At 43.9% G+C, this 27,860-nt stretch overlaps 1 protein-coding gene across 4 annotated transcripts in view; it reads left to right on the top strand.

The window, feature by feature from the left end:
- Positions 1 to 27,860, top strand: part of cux1b (cut-like homeobox 1b) — an 85,346-nt gene that overhangs the window by 20,241 nt on the left and 37,245 nt on the right. For all 4 annotated transcript variants that reach the window (XM_052079172.1, XM_052079171.1, XM_052079170.1 and 1 more), the window contains exons 2-5: positions 10,650 to 10,760; positions 17,565 to 17,612; positions 22,691 to 22,769; positions 25,999 to 26,136. In XM_052079172.1, coding sequence (XP_051935132.1) covers positions 10,650 to 10,760; positions 17,565 to 17,612; positions 22,691 to 22,769; positions 25,999 to 26,136 — 376 coding nt within the window. The remainder of the gene's footprint in view (positions 1 to 10,649; positions 10,761 to 17,564; positions 17,613 to 22,690; positions 22,770 to 25,998; positions 26,137 to 27,860) is intronic.

The raw sequence follows: 27,860 nt of genomic DNA, 5'->3' as shown, positions 1-27,860 counted from the left end.
GTATCAAATGTGTGTCCAGTCCTTGGGACCCTGGCGTCTCCATTGAGCGAGGCGGCCCGCAGAGCACCACCACACTTTGGCCCGACTTGATTAATCCCTATCACCCCTCTTCATGATCAACGTTTCCATTTTTTGGGGGGGGAGTCCGTATCTGTGAACTCATCCTCGCCCCAATCTCCTCTCCCTGGCACGGAATGGCTTCCTGGTAGGATGGAGGCATTAATTCAGGGATGAGAGGTGTGATATACTCGCTCTCCCTTTCTCCCTCCCTGTATCTGTGCTCTGTTTGTAATGCGTGGCCTTTATCATGGCTGAAACAGCTCACTACCCTCTGATCCTATCTCGGATCTCAATATCCTAGCCGTTCCACCCTGTAAACGCAAGGATGAAAAATCTTGCCCTTTTACACCCCAGCATATCACTGTACCCCCTTCTCCTCCCATCGCACACCCCACACCACTCACCCTTTGTGACGCGGCCCTCCGGCTGAATTCCAGCTGAAAATGAGACCAAGTGAACTGCACTTCCTCCATGCCACAAAGCATCGTAGTCTCATTATATTTGTATTTAGGCACAACCTTCTCTCTCTCCCTTGTCAAGGCAATAGGTCAGGCAAAATAATGACTCGCGCTCAGTGAGTTTGAGCAGAGTTAAGGCTGGGATATCGGGGGAGATAAAACAACAAGCAGTCTCTCAGCAGAAAAACATGGATCAATATAAACGAGGCTGCCGTGTAAAGAGGCTGCTTTTGATCCAGGCCTCCATCAGCGTCAGCGAGGTTAGTCTTGACAGGTCTCGCGCTGCTGCTAGATATGGATCTGTTAAAAAAAAAAGCAAAACACTCAAGAGACTACAAGATTCTTGTTAGAATCCAACCATTGTTGACTTCAGGCGTGGGTCCACGGTTGTTTCATGTTATGAAGTCTTACTGAATTGATGAAGGAAAAAAATGAATTAGGATAAGGTTTGACAATCAATCAAATTATCTCCCGGGCTGTACACAAGAGGTTCTCGGGATATGACTGTCCTGCTATCTGACATTTTGCGGTACAGAACGTGTGCGGCGCAAGAATTTGTCATCAAGCGGCAGAAGAAGGGGCGCTTGGGTACCACCGTAATTGCTGTTTTTCAGTTGGGATAAGTAGAAACTTGAGAAGACTTTCCGAAAATGACAGTATGTCAAAATTCGGAGTCTGCTTTTGAATAGCCACTTCAACCTGAAAAAGTTAGACGATGCCTTTTGGAGAAAAATGGCCTTTTGGGGGAACGTTTTGTTAATGGCAGACAATGGCATTTGTGGCATGCGTCCAATGTAGTAGTTTGCGCAATTGTTTTTCATACCAATGTTGAGTGTGGTTATGAATAGGTTAGTTTTAGGTTACCGATAAACTTTGCGTTCAAATTTCGATGTTGTCGGAACTCCTTGTAAACCTAGGAATTCCTGTACGACCCACAGACTGTTTGTTTGCCCACTACCACTTTAACACACACAAACACACTTGCAGAAACGTGTTGACACCTTGGCAAAACATTTGCGAACCGGAAGTGAAGAAAACTCTATGGACGTGCTTCCAAAATTTGAGGATGTAACTCGCAAAAAGCACCGTGCGGTTGGCGAAGCGCATGCGGAAAGTAGGCACACAGGCAGACGTGCAGGAAGGATGGAGGCCTCTTATTTGCACCGCTGTTGTGCTGTGTTTTGAGGGGGCGTCACCTGTGATCTGTTCTCGTGTAGCGTGTCGCTGAAGCGAGCGTGTCACTGAAGCGAGCGTGGCTGACGCTCCTGACTGTGCCACCAACCCCGCGACTGCACCCCCGCACAGTAAGTACGGCATAGAGAACAGTCAGCCGCAATATTGTCAGATGGTGGATGGGGGTTTGGGGGGTGGGGGTAAGTGGGTTTGAGACATAGGCCTTCCAGATTCCAGATAAGGAATCTTTACAGACGCCTTTTCTGTTTACTATCATAACCACATAACCGCCTCAGACTTGGCAGCGATAAAAAAGACAGATTAGCGAGTGCAAAGGCAGCGCCGAGAACTTCATCTCTTCAACATCTGTCACAAGCCTCTAAAAGGCTTCCCACGTTGCAACACATTCACAAATGTTTTATTTTAAAATATGAATCGCCTTTGTAGTGTGACGAATATGTTGTTTGTGTTTCCGAGAAGTACTGAATATATTGTCAGTCTCTTTTTTTTTTATAGCTGGCTTCAATTCAAAGGCGGTACTTTATTAGATGAATGCGTGAAGTGTGCAGTGAATGTGGAGCTGCACCTACATTGTGTTTGGACTTGAGCTGGCATGGCAGACTGCTTGGCATGTCTCGCTGGCCAAATGGTGTAAACAAAGTATTTCTAGCGGTTAAAATCCCAATTACTCTTCAGAGAATGAGATCCAAAGGCTGGTGTTCTCTCTCTTGATTCCCCCCCCCGTGCCCCTTCCGTGTGCTTCCCCCGGTTACCATAGCAGGCTGCAGATCGACTTTATACTGTGTACACAACAATAACTTTGTTGTCATTCCCAAGGCCTATCTGTCTCTGCATCGCCGGAGCATGAGGGCTCAAGAAATTCCACAAAGTAAGGATAATCGTCTGTCTCTGCTTACCTCATTTAGCTAGTAATCAATATGATTGGCATAATCAGACATGCCTGATTGTGTGCCTCCCATTTAATTAATCGGGCTTATTGGGGTAATTGGAGTGAATTGCTCAAAAAGGTCTCTCTCGTCTCTCTTCCTCTCTCTCTCTGAGGTTTTATTTAGAGCACGTAAACATTCCTCTTTGTTCTGATGGTGATAGGTGGCTACGCGTAGGTCCTATGATGAAGGATGCTCATATCTGTTTGGCCCAAGCTTGAGTGCGAGTACAAACATTGCCCACTTTGCCAGACTGGTCACGTCAAACATGTGAGCAAGAAAGTGGAAAGACTGGGCTCCCCAAGTTAGTGTGGCGGCCCGTCTGGGCATTCATGTGCGAGCATGCACGTGTGGAGAGCCGGACGGGAAGCTACTTGGCCACGGCGGCGTTGGAAGTCTCTCTAGGGAGTGTCGGCAATCTGTTCCAATCGTCTTTACAGCTGACCGGATGACCAAATGAACCAGGACAGGAACTGCTGCTGTGGGCCAGCCAGGCCCGGCCAAGCAGGCCTACTGAAGCGGTCACATGGATGTTATCAACCGTTGACCAGATGTTAAATTCTGCTAAAAGATTAAGTCAATGAAGTTGTCAATACATTTCGACAGTTGTTGCCTGCCTGACTAGTTTGACATGCTTTGGGTCTTCATTTGTTCAGAGGAACAAAATCTCACATTTGGAAGCGATTTCTTCCTTAGATGAAACATCCATCCATCCATTCATTTTCCAAACTGTTTACCCTCATTACCATTCCAAGAAATGTATCACATTATCATCAAAATATTTCACAGTGGATGAATTGTGTGTGTGTGTTTTCCATCGATTTGAATGTGAGCATTTGTGGACATGTGCTCAGCGATTGGCTGGCGACAAGCGTTCTGAGGGTATGATAACTGGGAGTAAAAATATCAGTTTCTCTGTATTGCAATGACAGCTCTAAATGTTATTGTGTTAAAATGTTTGGATGAATAACTGTTGGAACACATTCCACAGGTACATTTGTACGCATAAAAGTGAGCAATAGAATTTTTAAAAATTAAAATCAAAATGTAGTACGGCAGTACATTGATTGCAGTGTTCATTTTAAGACAAAGCAAGATGGTTGGCGCTCTTGTGAATAATTATTGGACATATTGACTCTGTATAGCAGCCATTTTTCATAAGCATATTTTGCATCTCTTTTCGTTAGCATGGCACAGTACTGCAAAAATTTCCCAAAGTGTTGGCTTTTTTGCCGAGTGGAAAACCCAACCCCTCACCATAAGTCAGCTGTGCTAGACTCCAACTCATGTAATGCTAATGCGAGTCTCACATGAAAACATTTTTAAGACTCAATTTTACCCCCTATGTCACATTAGCCGCAGCAGTCTGTCATCTCATTTTTTTCCCCTGTCTGTGCAGTTAATTTGATGCGAAAGTCTCGAATCTGACATCACCGGTGATAGCTTTTCGACTTCCTAAGCTGTAGTGTTCCCAGAAAAAAAAATATTTGGTCCCGTTTCAAACCGTATTTCTTTTAGGGCGTTGTAGTTTCACTGTATGTTGGACTTGTTGCTCATAGTTCGGGTTAAATGTAGAGCTGTAGACATGTTGGAGGTTTGTCTCTTCTCCTTCTCAATGGTATGATTTAACCCTCTTACGTCAGTAAAGCCCTCTTTCGACCAGTGGGTACAGTTCTTGATGCAATTTTTCATGTTTCACTTTTCATTGTCAAAAATCTTAAGTTATTTGATCAATTTTGTACCATACTAATTCATTTTATTGTGGTGGAACCTGCAGCAGTGGTAAGATATATTTTTAAGTCCATCCATCCATCCATCCATCCATGCAGTTTTCAGTCTGAAATTCAATCGCATTGCGAGAACGAAACTGGTCCATTTACATGCCCCATTCTTTTCTTTTGGCCACTCAAACAACCGTTAGGTTGAATGTGAACTATGCATCGCCACACAGCGCAGAGGGATTTTGCAGAATGACTCGATAATAATGGCAAAGAGCAGTTAACGGGAGAATCAACAATGCAATACAATGGCTGAGTGGCGACTCGGCATTCTATAAGTGATGTCACTCGCCGGAGATTGGTGAACAAATGCAACAAAAGCGTTGTTAAGCACGTTACTATGGATCAAACGAGGAACAATAAAACAAAAACGAGGAAGTATGCTTAAAATAGTTTTAGCTTATTCAAAAGACGGTTGGCCAAATTTACTTCACACTCTTTAAGTATGGTCTGGATGGGAAACAAAATATTTTTGGCATTATTATATGTTTACATTGACTATGTCTATTTGTCTGAAACCAGCCTTTATTTGTTCCCGTTTGTTTTTTTACCTCTTGTTTGCTTCACGGCATCTCTCACTGAGCGTTGAATGTTTGCAAGCGTGTGCGCACCAAGCAAATGTGTTTTTGTCAGGGTTCGTTCAACGTCGCAAACGGATGCACAGATGCCCCCCAACCAATTTAATGGTCTCAATTTTTTTACTTGCCGCAAAGAAATGTTGAAGATGTTCAAAATTTAATGGCAACAACAATACAATACAATACAATACATGCTGATTTATATAGACAAGAAAAACTGTTTGCAACCATTTAAACAATGTGGGGATGTCTGGTGAATATATGCAGCTGTTTGCAACATCGAACGAGCCCGAACAAAAAAACATTCTGAACACCCTTGCAAATTTTGGCTGCTTAGTGAGATATGGGCCAGAATGGGCTTTCGTCTTCGTTCTTTTTGGGTCGTGGGTTCAATAAATGAATAAACTAGGCCAGTGTTGTTCAACATGTAAAATGATTTGCCCAAGTTTTCGGAACAAGATTGTGTCGATGTGACTATTCAATCGTCACTCGTGGCAAAGATCAGTCATGACATATGTGAACTTTGGTCAAAAAAGGACATGAAAGATCTTCATCTTTTCTTTTAAGCTATCAATTTTGCTCGAAGCTATCTTTAGTCTTTTCGGCTGTAACTGTGATGTGGCTATAAAAGCGGATCGGGTTGCCGTATCGACTCGGCCGCCGTCAACTTGCAAAGGGTTTCACATAGTTTACTATTGCTAGCTCATGTTTAAGCATTTATGTTGCTTGTCTACCACAGTCGCATACATATTCATTTGGGCAGTGTTTGCCAGCCAACGAATACATTTTTTTTTCAGTTTGTCAGCAAGCATTGCCTGTGTTGTGGTACCACCTTGGACCTGTTTTCCCACAGCTGATGTTTCAATGAGCATGCCAGTTTTATTTCGATTTTGACGATGGAACAGATCATTACCTAAAATGATACTTTGTCTGTCAGTATATCGTGCGACCTCTCGAGTGGTCACTAAGATGTGATGTGGGTGAACAGCGGGAATTGTGCACTTTGGGATGTTACGCTCCATCAGCAAGATGAGTGTAAAGTCTGCCCGTGTCTGCTGATGTGGGCAGAGAGTTTGCTGCATAGACAAAACCCGACCATGTATGAGCCCCCCACTCCCCCCACCACACATTTTCACCCAGGATCGTGCACAATTATTCACCCACTTGGAATCCAATCGATCCGCTTTTCATGTGTGATGTGTTTATTTAGCTTAACGGCCAGAATGTTTTTTGGCAACGGTGATTTGGGTAACAAACTGGGATGTTTGCAGGCCATCGGAGAGGAATTGGCCTGAAGAATGGAAGTTGTCCCGCGTTGAAGGAACCGCTCTTGATTTCAGTGACCAGCATTTTGTCTTTCAACAAAGCGTATGCGGGAAAAGTGGTTAAGATCGCATGACTGTCTGCGTCTTATGTGTTGTGTTTATTATTTGGGTATTTTATGTGAGCTGTTCTGTAAAGCGTTCTGTTACAACTGAAGCTGTTGTGAAAGTGCTATATAAATAAATGTCTCGTATTGTTTCTTCACTGGAGGCTGAAGCAGTAGATAATTGCAGAATGAATATTTCCTCTTGACTTCTGTTTCATTCCACACTGTGTAGTTCCATGTTGTCAAAACATCACATAGCCACTCTGACACCGTGAAATCACAATTTGACAGACAAACCTTTCAGGAATTGAAAATACATTTGTTAAAACAGTCGCTAGTCACCTTGGACTAAGTATGTAGCGTGTACAGTATTTCTGCTTGCAATTACTTTGTTTAAGAAAAAAAGAAAAAAAAAGTGTGGGAGCTTGACTAATACATCTTTCTAACAGCATTCTATTCACTTGATACAAAAAGACGATAATGGAAAGACAACTTTCTGGGGTAAAATGAGGATGTCCGAAAAGTGTTTTGTATTAACTCGTACTTCTTCCAATTAAGTTATTCTTTCATTTCATTTTATCTGATTTTCAGATGTAATGCCAAATTGGGTCCTGATTTATTATTATTATTTTACATGTGGTAACATTTCTAGAAAAGACACATTTATGAGCTCCTGTTCCCATTCCAAAGTTATATTGGGCAATGTGGAACTGTGCCATATTGCAGGCTTTCAGGAGGTTCCACGCATAACAACACTTTTGTTGTGCTGGCTTGTATGTGTGTACCTCGCTTTAGCTCAGCTTCCCATCGCTGACGTCATTTGTTCCTCTTCAGCAAACTGACTGAGGCCGAATTGTGCCCATGCTGCTTGCCACTCTAGTTTTTTACAATATGTTGCCTAGATTGTTGACTTGATTGATGCTTACGGTGCAACACATTTTCCCGTAGTGTACTCTATATTAGCTACACTGGTGTTTATAGTTTTACATACACAAACACAAACACACAAACACAAAAAAACCCCCAAACCACACCGTACGTAACACATTTCAACACTGCTGACAATTCACAGCTTCTCGCTCCTGTTTAAGCCCAAGCCTTGTGCTGTTACAGGGATGTTCAATATTTACACATGTTCACAGAGGGATTCAATATTTTTAAAATGTTGCCCTTGTGCTGAATGGTGCATCCATTCCCAGGACAATGGGTGAGAATGAGTGAGTGAGAGTTGACGATGGTTATAAATATCAATGATCTCATGAATGAATCAAGTTGACTCAACCACTACCTTCACATCAACTACAAACATAATCATCTTAACATCGACGACAAAAAAAATCTGAAAAGTCGCATAACCATTATCTAGCAAGTTCATTTCTTTCAACCAGCTGTAGCCCAGCGTCACCAGTCCTACAACATCAATATTTGTGGAAATTGAATGTAATGCGATTACAATTTATCACGGCCCCTCTCTTTTGAAATTTATTTATTTTTTATCGGGCGTACAAGCTCCCGCACACGCTCGAATTGACTAACACGCAGAGCAGCTGCTCCATGGCCACAGGCAGACAGGCTGCTACATCAACTGCTCCATGGGCAACGAGAGCACGAATTGAGCTTTATTTATTTTTTTTGTTCTCATTTTTTTTGTCCCGTGCTGCTGCTGCATTAACCGCTACAGTAACGCTTGACCAAGTTCCGTTCTTGGTCTTTAAAAAAAAAAAAAATTATCATGGATCGTGGATAAAAAAAGATCGCGTCAACTTGGGGAATTTTACTTAATGCTGATGGAGGGGTGGGGATAAAAGCTTCTCATTAGTACTTGATCACACTATTTCTTTGGTGTTATCGTGGGAGGTGGGAAATGTGTGCGTGAGTGTGTTTTGGGACCTTGTCAGCAGACGGAGCCACAAGGGCCCCTGTGGTAATGTGTGTATTAAATGATTAGTGTGTTAGTTAGCATAACGGCCCTTCAGCAGCGTTTAATCACTCTCAGGGGTGGGCGGCCTCACAGGACGTGGAGGGAAAGGGTGGAGGAGGGGGAAGAGAAGAATTTCAACAGTGGAGTACTCTGCCTTTTGGATGATGAGTGGAGAGCGGGAGGTGGGGGAAAAAAAAGTGTGACAGAGGGCAAGAATCCAACAGCAACACAATCTGAGCACGGTTAGATACGATCTTTATAAGGCCTTCAACGTCTTGTTAATGTCAGCTCTTGGCTCATCATTATCTGGAGCGAACGGCCATAAATAACTTTTAATAGCAATGCAGAATGGACACAATAAAAACGGGTCTCGCCTCGGCGATGCACACTTTCCGTGTGGGTTTGCGACGCCGTGGCCGCGATTGTCTGGTGAGGGTCTTCCGGGAGCTGTCGGTCGATAATTGCTGTGAAAAGTGCGTGTTGGAGTCGCGGCCTTTTGCCAAGACTCGTGCAGTGGCAAGTGATGACACTTGATTGCGCAGCTTAGTTCACTAGGCGGGGTTCCCCCCCTGGCGGGACATCCATGTTGTGGTTCTGTTCTCAGCTGCAGCAACATGCCGGGCCATTTCACAATGACTGTGTCTAGTAGGGCTCGAGGACGAATAGTGCCTCAGCGATTTCTTAGATCTGAGACCCGTTCAGCTTTGGAAGGTGCTTTTAATGTGGACTCATTCAATTTCAGTGAGCTCTTGACCTTTTACTAACTTGACCAGTAATGAGGATTTCCAAACTGAATTCACCTTTTATATAGACAAACTTGAGCGGAATCAGAAATGAATCATAGTCATTCGTTGCTCTCTTCGGGAAAGCAAGTCAGTTATTGTCATCACAATGCGCTCTGCTATTTGTTTCATTTGTGTAAAGGGTGTTGACATAGGGGTGCATTAACCAATCACACAAATGTAAAACACATTCTGGGAATTCCCAATGTTGCCCAGTTGTCCCGAGGTGATCGTGTAATTTTTCAGCTGATTGGCATGGGCTGGGAAAGATTACTCCCCCCCCCCCCCCTCACAGAGTGACAGTATAATCCAGAGGTGCAAAGATATATTGCTAAACGGAACAGACAATATCTCTGTATTATATTACACAATATAATGTTTCAGCTTCGTGTGGTTGCATGAAAAGGAAAATACCTATAAAATTCAGAAGCCGTATTATACAGGGGGCTTGACAAGTCATGAAAAATCTTCACATTGTGTCGACGTTTGACTACGTAGCAACATCTCGAGTTCGTTTGAAAATAGAAGCACTGATTTATTTATTCATACACATGACTCAATACGCTTCACTTTCTGTAACTAAATGTATCATAAAGGTTTAAAAAATTGTTTAAAATATCACTAAACGAGGACACAGTGCAAGAAAAAAACCCGCGAGAACATGATTAAAAAAATACTTTAAAAGACCTTAATTGTAGGTATGGGAAAAGAACATCATTTTAAAGCAGGATTCACTGTAGTGAATCTTTATTCATTCAAATGATTCATGCTGATATTAAAGGATGCCAGCAAATCGGGGGACCATATTATACACAAGTACAGAGAGGAAAAAAAAACGGCCTTAGGGGTGGTGTATTATATATAAACGGGTGCGTGTTATTCACAGGCTTTTACAGTACGTACACACGATTGATTTTACAGTATGCGATTGTTGGCATTCCACCAAATTGCTTGTTGTTTAAGTTGGAACTTGTTAAGACCAGTTGTACAACACCGATTTGTTCATATACTGTATGAACCCCGATGAGCAAGGATTGGGATACCTTTGTTGAAATAAAACCATTGAGGCAACTTGAATGCATGCTCTCCTTTTCTGAATGCTTGCTGAAATATGGGGTTGGGATTTTGCATCAGCAGAATTTTGCGCATAAATCTTCCACTGAGTGGTGATCTAATTTTTAGCATACTGCATCATGTCCATGAGGGATTGGCATTTGACGACATTTCCTTGATCAACGATGAGTAAAATAACAATAAATTTATTGTATTCAAGGTTTTTTTTTTATTATATCGGTGGTGCGAATCTCTGGATCGATTATTAGGTCAAGCTCTAATTTTGATGGAATACTTCCCGATTAATCAATTTTCTCACAGAAAAAATAAATCAAGAACCTGATGTTTCATGAATGTATTTCAATGTGACATAGAAGTGTGTTTTTGTATGCTTTTTATGCAGGACTTACTACATAGATATTTTGACAGCTCATATGTGGTTTTCTTCCAGTTGATCAATTTAAAACTCACAGAAAAAAAGATGTCCTTTAATGGTAATCTTATTTGAAATTGTCGCGTTTGTGTTGCAGAAAGAACTCGATGCCACCGCCACACAGCTCGCCAACAGACAGGACGAGAGCGACCAGTCCAGGAAGAAGCTCATCGACCTTAGCCGCGAGTTCAAGAAGAACACACCCGAGGTGAGCGAGTGTGCCTGTCAGCTGCGAACCCACCGACACGTGCCCTTGCATTGTCTGTTGACCATAGTTTGCCTCTGCATGCGCGTGCGCTCTCCTTCATAAACGCAGCCGTGATTATTTCCAGAGAAAGTGCAACAGCAGAGGAGGAGCGCGGAGATGTGGGCTTGGCTCCCAAAAATAGTCTCTCCATTAGTTTCCCTGAAATCCTAAAGAGACAAAACAGAAAACCCTTCAGGGGTTTGTATTATCTGACCTAGTTTATTTATGCGTGCAGAAAGTGTGGTCCCTGTGTGTGTGAGTGTGAGAGCGGGAGGGAGCGGGAGAGAGGCGGAGAGTGTGACAACGCTACAAAGCGGGATCAGGGGGGAATTCTGTCCTCTTCCTGTGTTTCCATCCCTCCTCCTGGGAATTTTTGTTTCATCTTTGTTACCCGGGCAACACATTTTTAAACCACACATGTGAAAACAAAGTATTGTTATTATTGGTAATGTCACCATGGTGAATTATTGATGGTCCAATGAATTATGGATGAACGCCGTAGACGGCGGATAGAAAATTGTCAACTCTCTGCGGAGTTGATCGCAGACCTATTATGGTTAACACAGGGTGAAGATTGCCGCTATTGACTTTAGCTCGGAGCACACCCGCTTGAGTGGATGATCCTCCAGAGCAGTGTTTTTCAAACACTGTGCCGCGGCACACCGGTGTGCCGTGCGAAATGATCCAGTTTGTATGCCTGCGCGGTCAATCGCCTGGCAGAGTAATTATGCAGTACTCTTCCATTCCGGTAGGTAGCAGCAGCAGCTAACTAATTGCCTTGTGCTTCGAGACAAGCGTAGTTTCTGGCGTGAGGCAATCCAACGAAAGCTATCTTTCATTTGGATTTATTTTCACCGCAGATGCAACAGCACTGACTCCGTTTCACGTCACAATCATGGAGTCCATGGCGGCCAACCTCAGTGTCGACCACACACATGAAGGTTTTCAATTGTAAACATTGACCAGATAGAAGTTTTACGGTTGTTAGCCCTGACTTTTATCCTATCAGGTCGCAGAGGCGAAATCTTTCAACACACCCCACACCATATCACTCGATTTGCCATCATTTTAGAGGCATTTGATAATTGCACTTTTGAATGGAAATTTGATCTGAAGAGGGGTGATACCGCTCAAATTCGACCCGCTCTCGAATACGAGCCTACTTCATAGTAGTACTCGTTGAAGCGATTAGTCAATGAGTCTCGTTAGCTACGCCTCGTGAATATTTCATGCTTGAAGTTGACTAATCGCTCATGACAGGTTTTGGGCATCTCGTTTTGTAATTGGCCAGGCATAATGCCCTTTGGAGCAGCAAAATGCCCAGCCAACCAGGTGATACGTTCTTGATATTTATTGAGCAGGTTGTGGAAGTGCATTTGAAAAGTTGGGCGTTATTCTGGTTTTTACACCATTTCACCCACTCCTCGTACACCGGGGTGTTTGGTAATACCGTCGCTAATTTTAGACATATTCTGTAGTTTGCGCCAACTGTCTGTCTGGACTCATTGCCCAAATCTGCAATTGACGTTCTTTTACCTTTTAACCAAATTCGAATGGATTACTAATTGTACTTTTGCTGAAAAACACATCATAGTCAAAAAAGAAAAACCTTTATCAAAGTAGTAAATGGTAAATGAAGTGCACTTTTACAGTGCTTTATCTATACCATATGTTTTCCAAAGCCCTTTAAAAAAAAGATACCAACGACAATGCAGCATCAATTTTTGGTTTAAAATTTACTTTACCCTCCAGGATCCCTCGCTCCGAATTGTCGAGCGGCAAAACACAGGATGTTCTTCAAACCATCCGTCCATTCGTTTTCTGAAGCATTAATCGTTTTGGAGTCATTTTATATCCGTCTGGCTGCTGTCTAGCGCTATGCTAACCTGAATATTTGTGTCTCCTCTCCGCCATAGAAATAGACTTATGCCCTTCGTTTGCCGCTGAGAGAGAGAGGCCAGCAGACAAAGTTGTTCATAAACTGTCTAGCTGGGCCTCAGTGACTGCTTAAGAGTTGAATTTAATGTTCAATAGACAATGACTCCGGGTTCGCTTGCTCTAAGGTAGCCACGAGCCCAGCTTCACATGACACTCTTGAGCCTCTTTTTCTCTTTGCTCTTAAGTCATTTCATTCTTTGGGGATTTTGACACAGATTGGATTGTTACAAATATCAGACATCCACCTATGGTATAAGCTATTTGGCATTTTATAATATGTCATTTCAACATGGCAGCCACTCTGAGCAAAGGCTCTATTGTTCGATATCTATGCGCTATCTATCAATATCTAGGCAACAAGGGCCGCCTGCCTGAAATGTTCGTATTTTGCCATCTTTTTCTAAACGATCGCCAGCCCCTGTAGTATTTCAAAATGTCTTGTGCAGTTTGGCAACCTGTTGCACTGTTGGCATTTCAACTAAAAAACGCGCCCCTTGTTCCATGTCACTCGACTAATAGAATGTCAATCCCTGTGCAGTCCCAAGAAACATTATAGCTTGTAACTCATAACTTAGTTGAGTAATAGTAATGGAGTTGAAAAGACAACTGCACGTATGTATGTGCTGTAAATATATATATATATATATATATATATATATATATATATATATATATATATTATTACATATTATTAGGTCCACAAGTGCAGCATTTATTCATGACGATTTTGAAAGTGACACTGTTGCTATTTTTTAGACATCGGTCGATACCGTATCACCAAAATACCACCCAACCCAAGATCATAGTGGTTCGTGGAAGGCTGAACCGCGGTGCCTTGAGACATGTGATACTCTACATGTTTTGAGATTCGAACTCTCATTGGGGCTCTTTTTTTTTTTTAAGTAATTGCCATAAAAAAAAAACAGCACACAGACATTCCTTTGACGCTAGCTGAAATCAGGTCTAGTGCAGCTTGTGTGAAAATGCTGTTATTATTTTTTTTAAGTATATCTTCGACTGTTTCAAATGGGACCCAACCGATTTCTCGGCTGGACGATTTGATCGCTTGATGCTTTCAAAATTCGACACGTTTTGAGACAAAGATAAGGACATTAAACACCCCCCCCCCCCCTCCTCCTCCAAAAAGCCAATTTTTGCCAATTTTTCTCCCAGTTGTAAGATTCAACAAATACTAAGGCACAAAGTATTATGAAGCAATGAAACGATTTGCCTATAATTCATATCTTTATTTGTGTCAGTGACAAGGGACAAACAACTTATTTCATTCTTTAAATAGCTTTTAAATTGATCGGCTGATTAATCACTTAATCACTTAATTTTATTCTGCCAAAGACTGGAATTCCACTCAAGCCTAGACATTTATTTCCAATGTCATTTTCAAATTTAACAGTTGCAGGAGGAAATGAAGCACACATGTTCAAGGAAGGAGGAAGTGTTACAATCACACAATAAACACACACACACACACGCACATACACTTACATAGAGGCAGATAACTGGGCAAGGACATTCATCAGTGTAACAAGGCTGTGATTTAGGAAGGCTCCTCTGGCGTCTGCGTGGCCCCTGGCATCTCCCTAAAAGGCACAACACTTTGAAAGAAGCCTATAAGCGTTGATGTGTTTTTTTCCAAAAAGGCTGCTAGGTCAAATTTGATGATGTGGCCTGATTAAAAATGCCATGATTGTGTCCGTACACACGCATGTACGTGCGCCCGTGCGTGTGCGTGTGTGTGTGCGTGTGTGTGTGCGTGTGTGTGTGTGTGTGTGTGTGTGTGTGTGTGTGTGTGTGTGTGGCCCGTTGTATGGAGCGGGCCCGTCAGCTCTTGATGTTCGGCACCAGTCAGCGGAGATCATAGTCACATCAGATCAGACTGCATTAAGTTGAGCGGGAGTCCGTCTCTGATCCATAATTCAGCAAGCAGGAGAGCGGGGCCCACGTTGACTGTGTCTCGTCTACTGAGCTGTACTCGCTGTGAACTACACACACACACACACACACACACACACACACACACATACACACAGCAGCTTTTGTAACATTTTAAAAGTAGTGCAAAGAAACGCAGTGTAAAAAAAGTTTTCATTATTTATTTTGGACTGACACACAGATTTTTATTTTTTTTTGCACGTGTGTGTGTGTGCACGTATGTGTGTGTGTGTGTTTGTGCTGCCTGAATTATGAATTCTGTTCTTAATTTTCCTTTTAGTTAGTCAAGGCTCCTCTACGAGCCTTTCATAAAGGCTGGGGTGGGAATTGTTGTAAAATGCCCCAAAGATTGCTAGCCAGAGGCAGCGGAAGTAAAGCAACTCTGTGTTCTTGTGTGTTGTCCTGCATATGTATGTGGGCGCACACATGCACATGCGCACGCGTTTGTGTTTCGCTGCGGGGCAGACAGACAGCGAATGGGAGTTCCATATTCCCCGGAGACTTCCTCGGGCTGGCCTGTCTGCTGACTGCCGGCAGCTCACACACTAGCCATCCATCTCCTCCTCCTCCTCCTGGTGTTGTCTGCATACACACACACAGACACACACACACACTGCGTGCGCTCGTGTGTACATTTTTATGTTGTTATATGTCATAAATCTTTGAAAGTGGAGGGGACCGGTGGGGCAGCACACTGGAGAGATGACCAAATGGGTTCAGGGCAGCAATAAGGTTTGGCAAAAGCAGCAAATAACTTGTCCTGCCATGTTTTCTTTATTCAATGTTCGTTTGCGAATCTACTACTATTACTCCGTTTCATTTAAACAATTGTTCAGCTGGCTCTTATGCAAAGAACTTGGGGGTGGGCGTCGGCGGGTTCACAAGAAGTTTATTTGAGCAAAGTTGGCGTTTATGGCAGCGTGACTAGACGGCTTTGCGTTGCGTTGCGCAGCGATTTCTAGGTTTATTGTACACCAATGTATGTTTAATGTTGAAAGTCTTTGAAAACAAAGGGAATGAATGGCGGATTTATGAAATTATTATTGAATTAGAATCGATTGCAAATGAGAGGAGACTCTGTCGTCCGCTACGTCTGGGTGTTTGTTTTGTGTCTGCTTATCTTGGGTGCGTTTGAAAGGGAGCGAGGGGGTGGGGTGAAGGTCATTATCCCTGTCAGGGGAATATTGAATTGGTCCAGACAAACAGCCACTGCGACCCCTGATGAGGTAACAATAGAGGCGGGTCAGAGAGGTCGCGACCTGTCCTCAGCCTGTCTGGACGGAACTGGGATCTGGCCAGAAACTGATCCCGGGTTAGTTTGGGATATGCCATCTCACCGCTGCCTTGTCCGTGAGGTTTTTGGTCTATGAGGTGTACATCTGTCGTTGCCCCACTTCACATCTTTATAAGGCACTGTTATTTTTTACACTTTGCGTGTGCGTGTGCGTGTGTGTGTGTGTGTGTGTGTGTTCAGCGAGTGTGCAAATCAAATGTTCCTGAACAAAATGTACTATTCTGCTACGCTTTTTACCGTACGCTCCAGTTCAGTCTGTCAGGATGTAGGCTCAGCTAACAGCCTGGTGATTTGCATGTTCCCCTGATAAATAGTCCACTAGCTATCTAATCAGAAACTGCTGACTCACTGGAAAGTCATGCAATGGGACTCGTGCAGGAGGGAAAGCGTTTGCTGTATAGTGATTAAAAAAAAAAATTTAAATGGGTGCTCAGAGACAATTTGCATTAACTGTAGGCCTACTTTGCGGCTTATGCTAGCTCCTCGCACGCAGTCGTGGCGCCTCTGGGTGGCCCAGGTGGTGCTGCACCTGCTCTTGTGAGAAGCCCGGTCCACTCGGGCACCCCAGGGTGCAAACCTGGTCTCATGCTCATCACTGACACGTGCCCGGCTCATTCCCTCTTGAGTTTGATGAGAGTGATTCACTGAGATGCGCTAATTTGATTACCGCTACAGTGGAGCCTCCTCCCAGTTGACTACAATCTGTTTCCAATTTGTTCATTTTTTAAAGCTATTTGTGTAAAATTTGTGATGAAGAGTGTGCGGATTGTTTCAAGTTTCAGTGTTAGCACAGTCATGTTGTATGGCTATCTCTTGAAATGCACATGGAAATAGGCACAGAAAAATGGATGCGCCTTCGACCATCCAGCCAAGTAATGGCGTCTGTGTAGTTTTTTTCTTTTCGACTGGTAAAAAGTCACACACTCAGCCAATCACAGTTGCCAGCGGGCATCCGTGTTGTTTAAACTCACATGGAAAATTGCTCAGTTGTTGACCATGGAAACACTACATTTTTGATAAACAAGGGTAAGAGATATGCTGCCCTCTTGCTGAACGTGATTTGAGCTGTTTGTGTGATACGATTACATATAAAGGCGGTGCACTTCATCACATGCACACCAGGTAAAAAGTGGACCCTGGCCAAACAATGTATGATGCAATAATGATTGCAGTCTGTGGACACCGGGACATGTACATCACTGCCAGCCCAGCTTCCAATGCGAGCCAAAAAGGAGCAGGCGTTGGATTTTTGGTGTAGATTATTACATGTGTGGACTTGTTTACAGCTTTTGAACCGAAATTGCGATACTTAAAGCAAATGAAAGCCGCGGCCTTGAAGGACTGGCGATGTTCATGGGTTACTTTTTCATTACTATCAGAAAAGGAGATGTAAACATGTAAACGTAATGTTGTATTTAATGTTTCTCTGCAATTTTAAAAGTAATTTTTGGTAGGTTTTCCAGTTGTCTGGTTTTAGTGGTGTTCACATGTTAAGGCACCGCTTTAATTGTTTGAGTCTGTTTTCACAATGTCTCAGTCATTACAATTTCATCAAACCTGACCAATCTTCCTTCATTTTTCAGGACTTTAGGAAACAAGTCGCCCCTTTGCTCAAGAGCTTCCAAGGAGAGGTGAGTTCTTCCTGTTATACTTGTGATAAATCTGCTTAAATAAACGCAGCGCTCAGCAGACGCCATTTTAACAGCCGCTCTGACTTCGCTTGTCCTTTAGTCTTCTCTATTACTTCTTTTCCCTCCCAACTCCTCTTGTTCTTTCTCTCGCCACTATCTCATTTCCCCTCCCACTTTTTTCCCCTCTTGATTTTCCTGTCCTATTCATGAAGTCCTGTAGCCCGAGGGTGTGTTTAAATTGCATCCTGCAACAACAACCCAAAAAAAAAGGCATCACTAAACCCTGGCTTTAGCCTGTCGCAACTCACCCAACGCCATTTCCTCTGAATGCGTTTATTTTTCTGCATGTCTGACTGGGGTATTTGTTGTTTTTGTTTTTGGTCGATGGGGGTGAATCACAGGCCATTCCTCTTCATTATGACACATTTATTTTTTTTCGGTGTAACATTTCATTCCCTCACCCACCCCCACATTTGCATATACCTTGACCTATAAAGGTGTGTGTGTGTGTGCGTGCGTGCGTGTCCGCGCACACTTATATCACACTCCCACACCCAAACTACTCCATCATTTTGGCCTATTTCCACGCTGACTCCTCCTCTCAGCATTTCCAGTTCACTCCCATATGTGAGAGAGGGTAAGAGTGGAAGCGGCTGTTTTGGACTCAGGCATTATTTGGGGCTGGAGTGGGTGGACATGCGGTGCAGCCAGCTCCTTGACCAGCTCACACAAAAACACGCACACGCACTCTGTGCACCCAAATAGATAGTGACAGGGCTGCTGTGCTACTGGCCATAGAATCTTACAGTTTAACACTGGGTTATTTTCCATATTCTTGTGCTGGTTGGGGCAGTCACCACAGCCAGCGGTTGTGTTGAAAAAACAAAAACATGCTATAATTCAAAGTGGCTCCAGCATTTTCTGCTGATGACCCACACTCTATTTAGAGTGAAGAAACTGCACCGATGTACAGTAATTGGGGTTTTGTCAGCTGTTTCCAACACTGTGTCGACACACCTCAACGTGCACAGTCCAACAAAATGAGGCGCTCAGTGGGTGGTCGGCCAGCCGAGGAGACATTATTGTGCGATTATTGAGATAATACTGTACACCCGCACCAGTCGAGAAGCAGACCATCAATCAGTCAACTATTCTGCTCTGCCGGCATGCCACAACATGATCTGCGCCAGGAGTGTGTAATTTTTAGCCCGGGATTTGTTTGCTTACCCCCCCCCCCCCCCCCCCCCCCCCTCACCAAGCCCTTTGAACGGGAATAAGACAGCGTCACGTCTTCATTGCCTATCCTCCAGCAACCGTCTGGATGTCAGTTCCAGACAGAACTTTGAAGTTTGGCTCTTTGTCAATGGAAGGTACATACCTGCAGGTTGTAATTATTATTATTATTACCAATAAAGTGTACAGTTTCCACAAAGCCTCACTTTAGTGTGTGTGTGTGTGTGGTGTGCGTATGTTGCATGCTCAGTCTTCCTTGTTGGTCCATCGATCAGATAAGCTTTTCCATTATCCGAGGCTTCAGTCTTTGCTTCCCATAGCCGCCTCTTATCAGAATCAAGTGGGGCCACACACGCACACACACACACTTCCCACCCCCTCACCCTCTCACCCACAGACTCACCAACCACTCAGGTGGGCCTGATGCCCTTCACACAGGAATAGTGGTGTGAGGTGGTGCTGAGTGACGATGGCCCAAGGGCACTGACGTACATCAACGGATGTGTGCTTGGGATGTGTCAGGAATTCCTTTTTTTTGCAATTGCAAGCATTTCTCCCGATGCAGGCGTGGCACCATTTGTGTCACTTCATTTGTTTTGAGTGAGCGTGTGTGCATGCGGGGTATGGGGGCAGGAGAGGATGTGAGAGCAGATGTGATCGGGATTGGTGGAGCGCGCTGCACTCTGGGAACCGCAAGGGCTGCATTTGCAAATCCTGGGTGGTCTTCTAATGGCTCTGGTCCTGCAGTTAACCTGCCTCTAACTGTAGGGTGTGTCCTACATTAAACTCTATTTCCTGCCTCCCATGTCGGGCTATATAAAGCTGCCGTACCACTGACCTTGGCCCCGTCATTGTACAGTCATGCAGCTGTCTTCCTTCATCGCCTCTGGAAGATAATATATGTGTAACAAACATTATTCAATATTTTGAGTTTTACCCACTTATCATGTTGTCTCTTTTTCCCTCGCTGCGCACATTTGATTGCCCCCATTCAAAGACGCACTCTGTGCTATGAACTTTGGCTGCTGAGACTGCATGCTTCATCCATAGGTTACGCCGCGAAACAAAATTATGAATTACATTAACAATACTGGTATGTATGACTTTTCTGACTTCAGAGGTGCATTTATTTTCCTTAAGATTGGGTTAGCCAACTTGAAAGTGTAAATGCACGAGCTGTCTGGGAGCAGATGAAAATAACGATAGGGAGGTTTGATTGACACGTTGGCAGAGAGACGCTAATCTAAGTTTGATTCACCGACGTTCTAACAGCACAATAACAAACTTGAACAGGTATTACATATTAAATGACTCACTCAGATCTTGGTGTCAATCAAAACTGAGCGTGATCATCTTTGGCAACTTCAAGCAGTGTGTTTTTGCGCACCTAATGTTGAGGCCAGGGAGTTGACAGCATAACTGTTTACAGGGACCCGCATCGGTTTGATTGTGGTGTGTGAGCAGTATTAGTCCTGAGCATCCATAATCTTCCATTAGTGACTGCACAATTGACGAACGCAATCACTCCATCGTGTCACACTATGAGGGCAATGCACACGGGGGGAGAATTAACATATAAAAGCAGCAGGACAGCGTTGGTGTGCGAATGTGTATATCTGCACGCGAGACATGTCAGACCTGTCCATCCGGAGCTTAAAAGAGAAACATGAGAAGCACGTGACAAAGAATGACGGTTAGAAAGAAGAATGGACGGGGACATGACGAGAGGGAGAATTGGAAAGAGAAAAAAATAATGGAGGGGGGAGGGGCGTGAGGGGTACTGCTGGCACCAGCCGTCCGAGGGCCAGATGTTTTGCGGCAAAACCAAAAATCAAGATGAATCAAAGCCATGTGAAGAGATTTATTAGGTTCCCATAAGAGCACAGGCAGAATTACATCTATCCCACTTTGTTTACAGTGGCGAGGACCTCTAAACCTCCCATCAGCAACACTACTGGTTTGGCTGGGAATGTGAAGACTTAATATTTGGACTTACGTAGGCTTTTGTCTCTACCCGCCAACCCCCACCGCGAATGTGCTGCGGAGCTGGAAGACAAACGCATTCCTGTTTAGTCTGAGTGTGTGAGGCACAGTAGTCAGCTGTAGCGTTGCCCAGTACAGTAGCAACATCTGAATGTCTTTATTTGGCATCTGTTTCCCTTCATTTAGACTCGACTTTCAGATGTGCTGTCGGCCTACTCGGCCTGCTTCTCTTATCGAAGCGCGACAGTCAGCCTATCGCTGTTTCACCATTGACAAGCGTATTAATACATCTCCTGTGTGATAACGGAATTAATCTCTTATGGATCCATTCTAATGCTGTCCATTTCGATTAATATGTGGGACGGAACGCATGCCCTGTCCTCTCGTGTTAATGGCTGCATTGGTCATAGATCCACGCTGTATTGCCGCTAAGAGCTGACTGAATAATCTGCTCCCGCTGTGGCTGGAAAGACTGAGCCAGCTGTTTAATGATGTCAGCGGGTTGGAGGGGATATGACCACACTTGCACTCACTCACTCATTCACTCGCTCGCTTAGGACAGACAGACAAACAGACCGACACAAATACACAGCAAATGGAATGCGCCCGTCGCAGTCTGAACAGCTGAGCTGATTGCACAGGAAGGAAACACAACAACTTTGGTTACACGCAACATACCGACACACAGTCGGCTCGGGGTGGACGACACTGTCTCTAAGCCACCTAGCGATACAGATCTGTTTCGTTCGCCACTGTGCCATTTGGGACTGTAAAACTTAATAGGGCGGAGTTTTGGCGTGATAGCAAAGCAAGTACGTCCCACTGATGAGGCGGTACCATATCTATAGCCTGAAAATGCCGCCCTGTTTAAAAAAAAAATTGAATGCGGTTTTGTTTTCAACTTTCATTTTGTGCAGTCATGTTTCGAAATTGCGACCAAAACGGTTGCACTTGCGGCTTCTTCTCTCTGTTTTCCATTGCGCATCCGCAGGCCGCGTTGGATTGCACGTGGATTAGAGATGTAGGACACGGTTGCTGCATTTGCAAAATGCCATGTTGGTTCGTGTACCAAGCATGCGCATTAGTCCATGCATCCTTATCGATAAAAACATTTGTAGTGCAGTGGACCATATGCACGGCAACCCATTAAACATTTCTAGTGAAAAGGTCAGGTGCCATGAGTTGTCTCCGTCAACATGTTCTAAGCTGCTGAGACAGCGATTGACCAAAAAATAACCTCCTTCCTTAAACGCATTATAACCTGGGGCTGTGTAATAAGTACACTCAAGTACTTAACTATATATTAAATGCATATAGCACCGCACAGAGTTTTAACATGTGCTGAGTGACCCACAACTACAAAAGACTTGGAAAGTGAATATTCGTCGAGCCACTTTTACCATCACAACTAATACAAAAAAGAGTCGGTGGCAGTTGGAGCTCCGTCTCCCTCATTGCTCTGCGATTACTCCGTCTGGCTGAGCCACCCGCTCTCGTCATGAAGCCACTGTCGCAGGGATCGAGAGACTCTGGAGCCGAGAGCATATTGATCTTGTCCCTAGTTGATACTTGCCTTTATTATTATTATTTTTAGTCATATAGTTTTCTTTATTGGTTCTGTTTTATGTTTTCATAAACCTAATTTCATTGTTTCCGTGGAATGAGTCGGTATTGGTGCAACCTTACTGGAAAGTAGTCGACTACTACGTTTGCCAATGGAAAGACAAACTCAACTGTACTGCTTGGGGTAAAGTGTGAAAGTTCAAAGGTCAATGTATAGCCATTAACACCTATGGATCTCACCTCACACATCTGAGGTGATGTGAACTCGCTTACACTTCATTTCTCTTTTGCCTTGACAGATCGACGCCCTCAGTAAGAGGAGTAAAGAAGCAGAGGCCGCCTTCTTAAACGTGTACAAGAAAATAATCGATGTCCCAGGTAAGACGAGTCATCGTGCCGTTTCCTCGCGTCATCGGGCTACAAAAAATGTCGTCAGCGGGACCCTTTCATGCATGCAAGCAGCACCAACAGATGAGGAAAGGGAAAAGCATGACACCATCCCTCTGGTGCTCTGCCGCGGTGCATCCAGGCGTGCTGCAGCGTCCTATTATGTCCACATGAGATCTCGTCTGCACTGGTGTTGCCTTTAAGAACGTCTTTAAAAAAAAGTTGTCCTCATGTGCTTGTCGCGCGCTGCCGCGACGTACATGAGCAGTCACGGCGTCGAGGTCGGAGAGGGACATGCAGCACCGCTGGTGGGAGCTCTTAGGCTACACGGGTGCCCTGAGGGGGCCACGTATGTCGGAACAAGAGGCGTCAAGTTCATCTATAGCGTAAGGAGGTCATCATATTCCCACACGGTTAGACCTACAGTAATATCTTTGGATTGTACTGCTCCCAATAAGTCATCGGCGGCACTGACGGAGGCTATTATTAACTTGCAGCAAGACAATGATGTAATGCCTGATGCACACACAGCAGCAACCTGACTAATGCAGCGGCCTTGAAAGTGGAAACAGTGTGTTTTGTTCTGTCTTCTATCAGCTAAAGGCCTGGTAAGTCAGCCCAGTGTGCTCTGCTGGAGATTAAAGGTGTCTGGTGAGCGCGTTTAGCACCAGTGGCCCACAAGTCGGACTACTTTTAACAGCCCGTACAGTAGATTCGAAGGAGGAGGGGTGGCGATGATGGTGTACGTGAAGGACAAAGGTTTGATAAGGCAGAGAAAGTTACATTTCAAGGGCGCCAAACTCGGAGGCAGATAGGAGTCTCCATTCAGGGTGTGCGGTTATGTTGCTCAATGTTTGTTTGTACTGTGTGTGCGCAGCCGATGTGTGAACACGCATGCGAGCGTGTACTGTAGCTTTACCCTGCATGGTGTGTCACCTTGACAGCACAGAATCAGCATGAAATTCTCCAATCGTTCTCTGCTGATCTCTCATTAGCATAGTTAAGATATCTAACTGTGTCAGACATGAGGCGCGCACACAGTCCTTACCCCCAGCTGTAAGCTGTCAGTTCCTCTTATCTGTACTACGCACACACGCACGCACACACACACACACACGCACGCACACAAGCACAGACACACACAGAGAAAATGCTCTTTTCGCTGGCATGCTGATGAGCGTCGCCCGCGTCTCTTGGCTGCCTGTCACCAGTCTGCCACCCATGAGCACCAATCAGATGTGATTGGCCTGACTGACAGGGCTCTCTTCATCACACTGACAGTTAACCCTGCTGTGTATTCAGACATGTTGGGAAGATGCCTCCAGAAAGTTGCCTTTCTTCCGCCTCCCTTTTTGGGGTTTATTTATTTATTTATTTTTGCGTTACATATTCGACGCCTTCCATGTTTCTTGTCGCGTGTGCTGTCAAGCCCATTCTAAGGAAATAACTTGGTTATTCACGATCGTCGCTAGTCGCTAGCTATCCATTAAACCACTTGATTGCGACATGTCAAAGGTCACAGTTGATATTACCCCCGATGGTGTCTCATAACAAAATTTGTCTCAAGACAGATTTGATGTGGAACTCTGACGTAAGAACGCCTTGTACGAAGGCAACTCATGATTAGAAAAATATGGCCCTCAAGTTCGAAGTTGAACCTTCAAGATATCGTAAACCAAGTGATGAGTGGTCGCTTATTGTTTTTTTTTTTTGTTAGTTGTTGACTTTCTTTTATGCTTGTCTTAAACAAAGTCACCAAAATATTTGTTAATTGTTTAAGAGGAGCCGCTGCGGGTGCCCGCGTCGTCATCAAAAGAAAAGTTAACATAAAATGACAAAATAATACAAGACAACACAAGACACAATCGTGCAATCTATGTACTTCACGTCTTGCTGAACGCGAGAGGTTCTGATGTTTAAATTGGTGATCGCTTAGTACAAGTTTCATTCGAGACCAAACCATCCATATACATTGTGTGTTTTTCAACATAAGTACCAAAAGCATTTATAATTCCAAATGCACCAGACAAGCGCGCAATCTCCTTTGCCAAAATTGCGGTGCATGTCGTAAGCGCCTCAGTGAACTTGAGCGAGCTGAATTGGAAGCCGTTCATGATAAATCAAATCGTGCTAGTTAAGTTAGATGGGCGGAAACGTGGCAAAGTACACATCCAGACTTGGATATTTATTTCTTTAATTTATACAGGCAGGGTTTAATTTGACGCACATTCCACCTTCAATGTGCAGTGTAATAGAGGGACACAGAGTTGGAGCGCCTTCGCTATATGCTCCGGTCGGAGCCTTAAAACATGTACTCGCGCTGCGCCACAGGATGAAATTATGAGAAATATGAGTTAGCAAAGATTTTATGATGGGAGTTTGACCGGGATGAACAGATTAATTAAATTTCAGTCGAACTGGCTCGATTTTGAAAATTTGAAGTACATTTTTCATTTATTATACTATAAATTCAATAGACACTCCGCTGTGCTTCTTCGGTTGCACATCACACAAAGAAGCAAACCGTAACCAAGCAGGCGTGCAAAGTGAAATGTCAGTGACGGGAGACGTGGAAATGGTGACCCCTGTTCCTGAGTTGGGCTGGGATTATTTATTTACAGTTTTCTTAATTGACTTGTCACTATTTCTTATGGCTAGATTGTTTTCAAATCTGAACAGTATCACAGAATGGTTTGTTTTCCTTTTTTTTTTTAAGTAGGAGCATGCACACAACACAGGTGTCTGGTCCTCGAGGGCCACTATCCTGCATGTGTTCGATGTTTTTCCCTATTTATCTATGAGTATAGTGGCCCTGGAAGACCTGAGTTTGACACCATAGAACAATGCAAATAGCTCCCCTTCTAAGGGGTATCAGTTTCCCGAAAGCCATTATACACTGCCTATTTTGTATTTCATTTCACATAGCAGAAATTAACAGTGGCTTTGCATCAGTTACTTGTTAGCCCACTGTTCTATGATAATGCCAGCACTTGCGATACTCTGTCCTTGACGGCGCTAGCGGTTCTTCGCTGAGGGAGCAGAGGTCACGGTCGGCGGCAAAATAATGGTCCCGGAGCCGTTCGAGATTCATCGCCTTGCTCAAGGACACCTTAGCGGGGTCAAACGTTTGCTCTCACGGGGCCTGATGAATGCGGTTATTGCATTCTTGTAATCTGCTTTGCGCCTGGTGTTAAATGTTGTGCGTGTATTCCTGTGGCAGATCCCGTACCTGTGCTGGAGCTGGCTCAGCAGCTGCAGCTGAAGCTCCAGAGGATGCACGACATTGAGACGGAGAACACCAAACTTCGAGAGACACTGGAGGACTACAACAAAGAGTTTGCAGAGGTCAAAAACCAAGGTTAGATTCATATATACAGATCTATATATATCTTATAGATCTATATTTAAAATTGCTGCTTTAAAATAAGCAGTAAAATATGGCCTGCAGGCAACCAAGAATTTACATTATCACGAGGCCTGTATGATTTATTGCATCACATCCACCTCACATTTTTGAGGTTAGGGGATCAAAGCCAGGCTCTGGTCTTTTTGTGTAGAATTGACATGTTCCTTTAGGCCAGAATGAATTTAGAAAATTATCTCATTGCAATTTTTTAAAACTCAGTTTTCCGATTGCGATTTAATATAGAATTATTTTTCAAGGTTTTTTTTTTTTAACAAGCACGGACAAAAAATAAACCTGTATTACAATAAATTTGTTGACTGACCCATGTTTTCCCCCCCAATGGCAGCCTTTGCAATTTCAAATTGCACTCTTCTACATTTAAATGTCAATTTGACTTGTATTAATTATTCCGCCCCATTGTACTTCAATCATGTTTCCCACTGAAATGAATAGAAATGGAATTAATCCTTTCCAGCCCCACACCAGCAAAAGGACAAATGTTCTTAACCAAAGTGCGGGAGTGAGAGGGGGGAGGGGTTTCAGGGGGACGACAATATTTCCTTTCACAACACATGAAAATGATGAAAAGCAAAAGTATCACCAGGGAGCCTGTTAATCAGATTTGAAAATAAATAATCCATCCTGACATCACAAGCAACTTGAGAGCCGTGTGCCACTTTGAATTAGGGCTTTATAAATCTTGAGTGTGATTTGGAAATGGTTGCAATTAGAATTAAAAATAGATGGCCAGACAAGTCTGTGCAGTGAAAATGTGAATAGAATCTAGTGTTCCTCCCAGGTCCACGACATTAACGGCAGTATGTTGATTACATTTTTACAGTGGAGAGAGACCTGCACGGCGGACATTTTCAATTCACATTTGGAAATATTTGAACGCCTCGTGCATTATTAAAAGCACAAAATGTACAAGGTTTTACTCTTCCAATTAGGTTTTCATGGGGAAAGAACATGTGGCACATTTTCATGAATAAAAAACGACAAGCTACCTCGGGGTAGAGAAAGATGGAAAAAGTGACAAAGGCGGAGATGAGCGAAAAGGAGTTGTAAAAGTGCTTTAATTTGAAGTCCAGGGCAGGGTGGGGAATAGCGAGAGGAGGAGGGCTAGAGGGAGCAGGGAATGTTTTGGAATCTCCCCTTTTTTCTCAGCGAGGGTTAATTGGGCCAGCTCGATAGCGGCAGGGTTCCATTCTGCCATTGATTTTCCTGTTCCCTCTTCCTTTATCCCTACTTCCCGCCTCAATAGATGGGGGGGGGGGGATATTTAAACCCCAAAACACGCCGTGTAACTCCCACTCCTGTTAAACACACACGCACACACATGCCGAGCTGCACATGCACGCACACACATACAAATGGAGCGGGGGCCATTGATCCTTGCAACCTAAATGTTTAAAGTTCAGTTAAGCAGTTAAGGGGTAAGAGGGCTCTGAGGGGACTCTCCTATTGATTATGTGTCAGAGTAGTGAGACCGGAGTTTAAATCACACGGGGCGTGCGCACACGAGGCGTGCACACACACACACACCCACACCCACATGCATGCTAAGAGCCCTCAGTCGAAGGCTGCAATGCTCTTTATCACTGTCTCAGGCATTTATATCTTTCTCTGAGAAATCCACACACATACACAAGAGGCCTATTTATTACTCCAGTTAT

This window comes from Hippocampus zosterae, chromosome 10 (assembly GCF_025434085.1).
Source record: "Hippocampus zosterae strain Florida chromosome 10, ASM2543408v3, whole genome shotgun sequence".
Classification (NCBI taxonomy): domain Eukaryota; kingdom Metazoa; phylum Chordata; class Actinopteri; order Syngnathiformes; family Syngnathidae; genus Hippocampus; species Hippocampus zosterae.
Note: the sequence above shows the minus strand (reverse complement) of the source record. Positions and strands in the feature narration are given on the sequence as shown.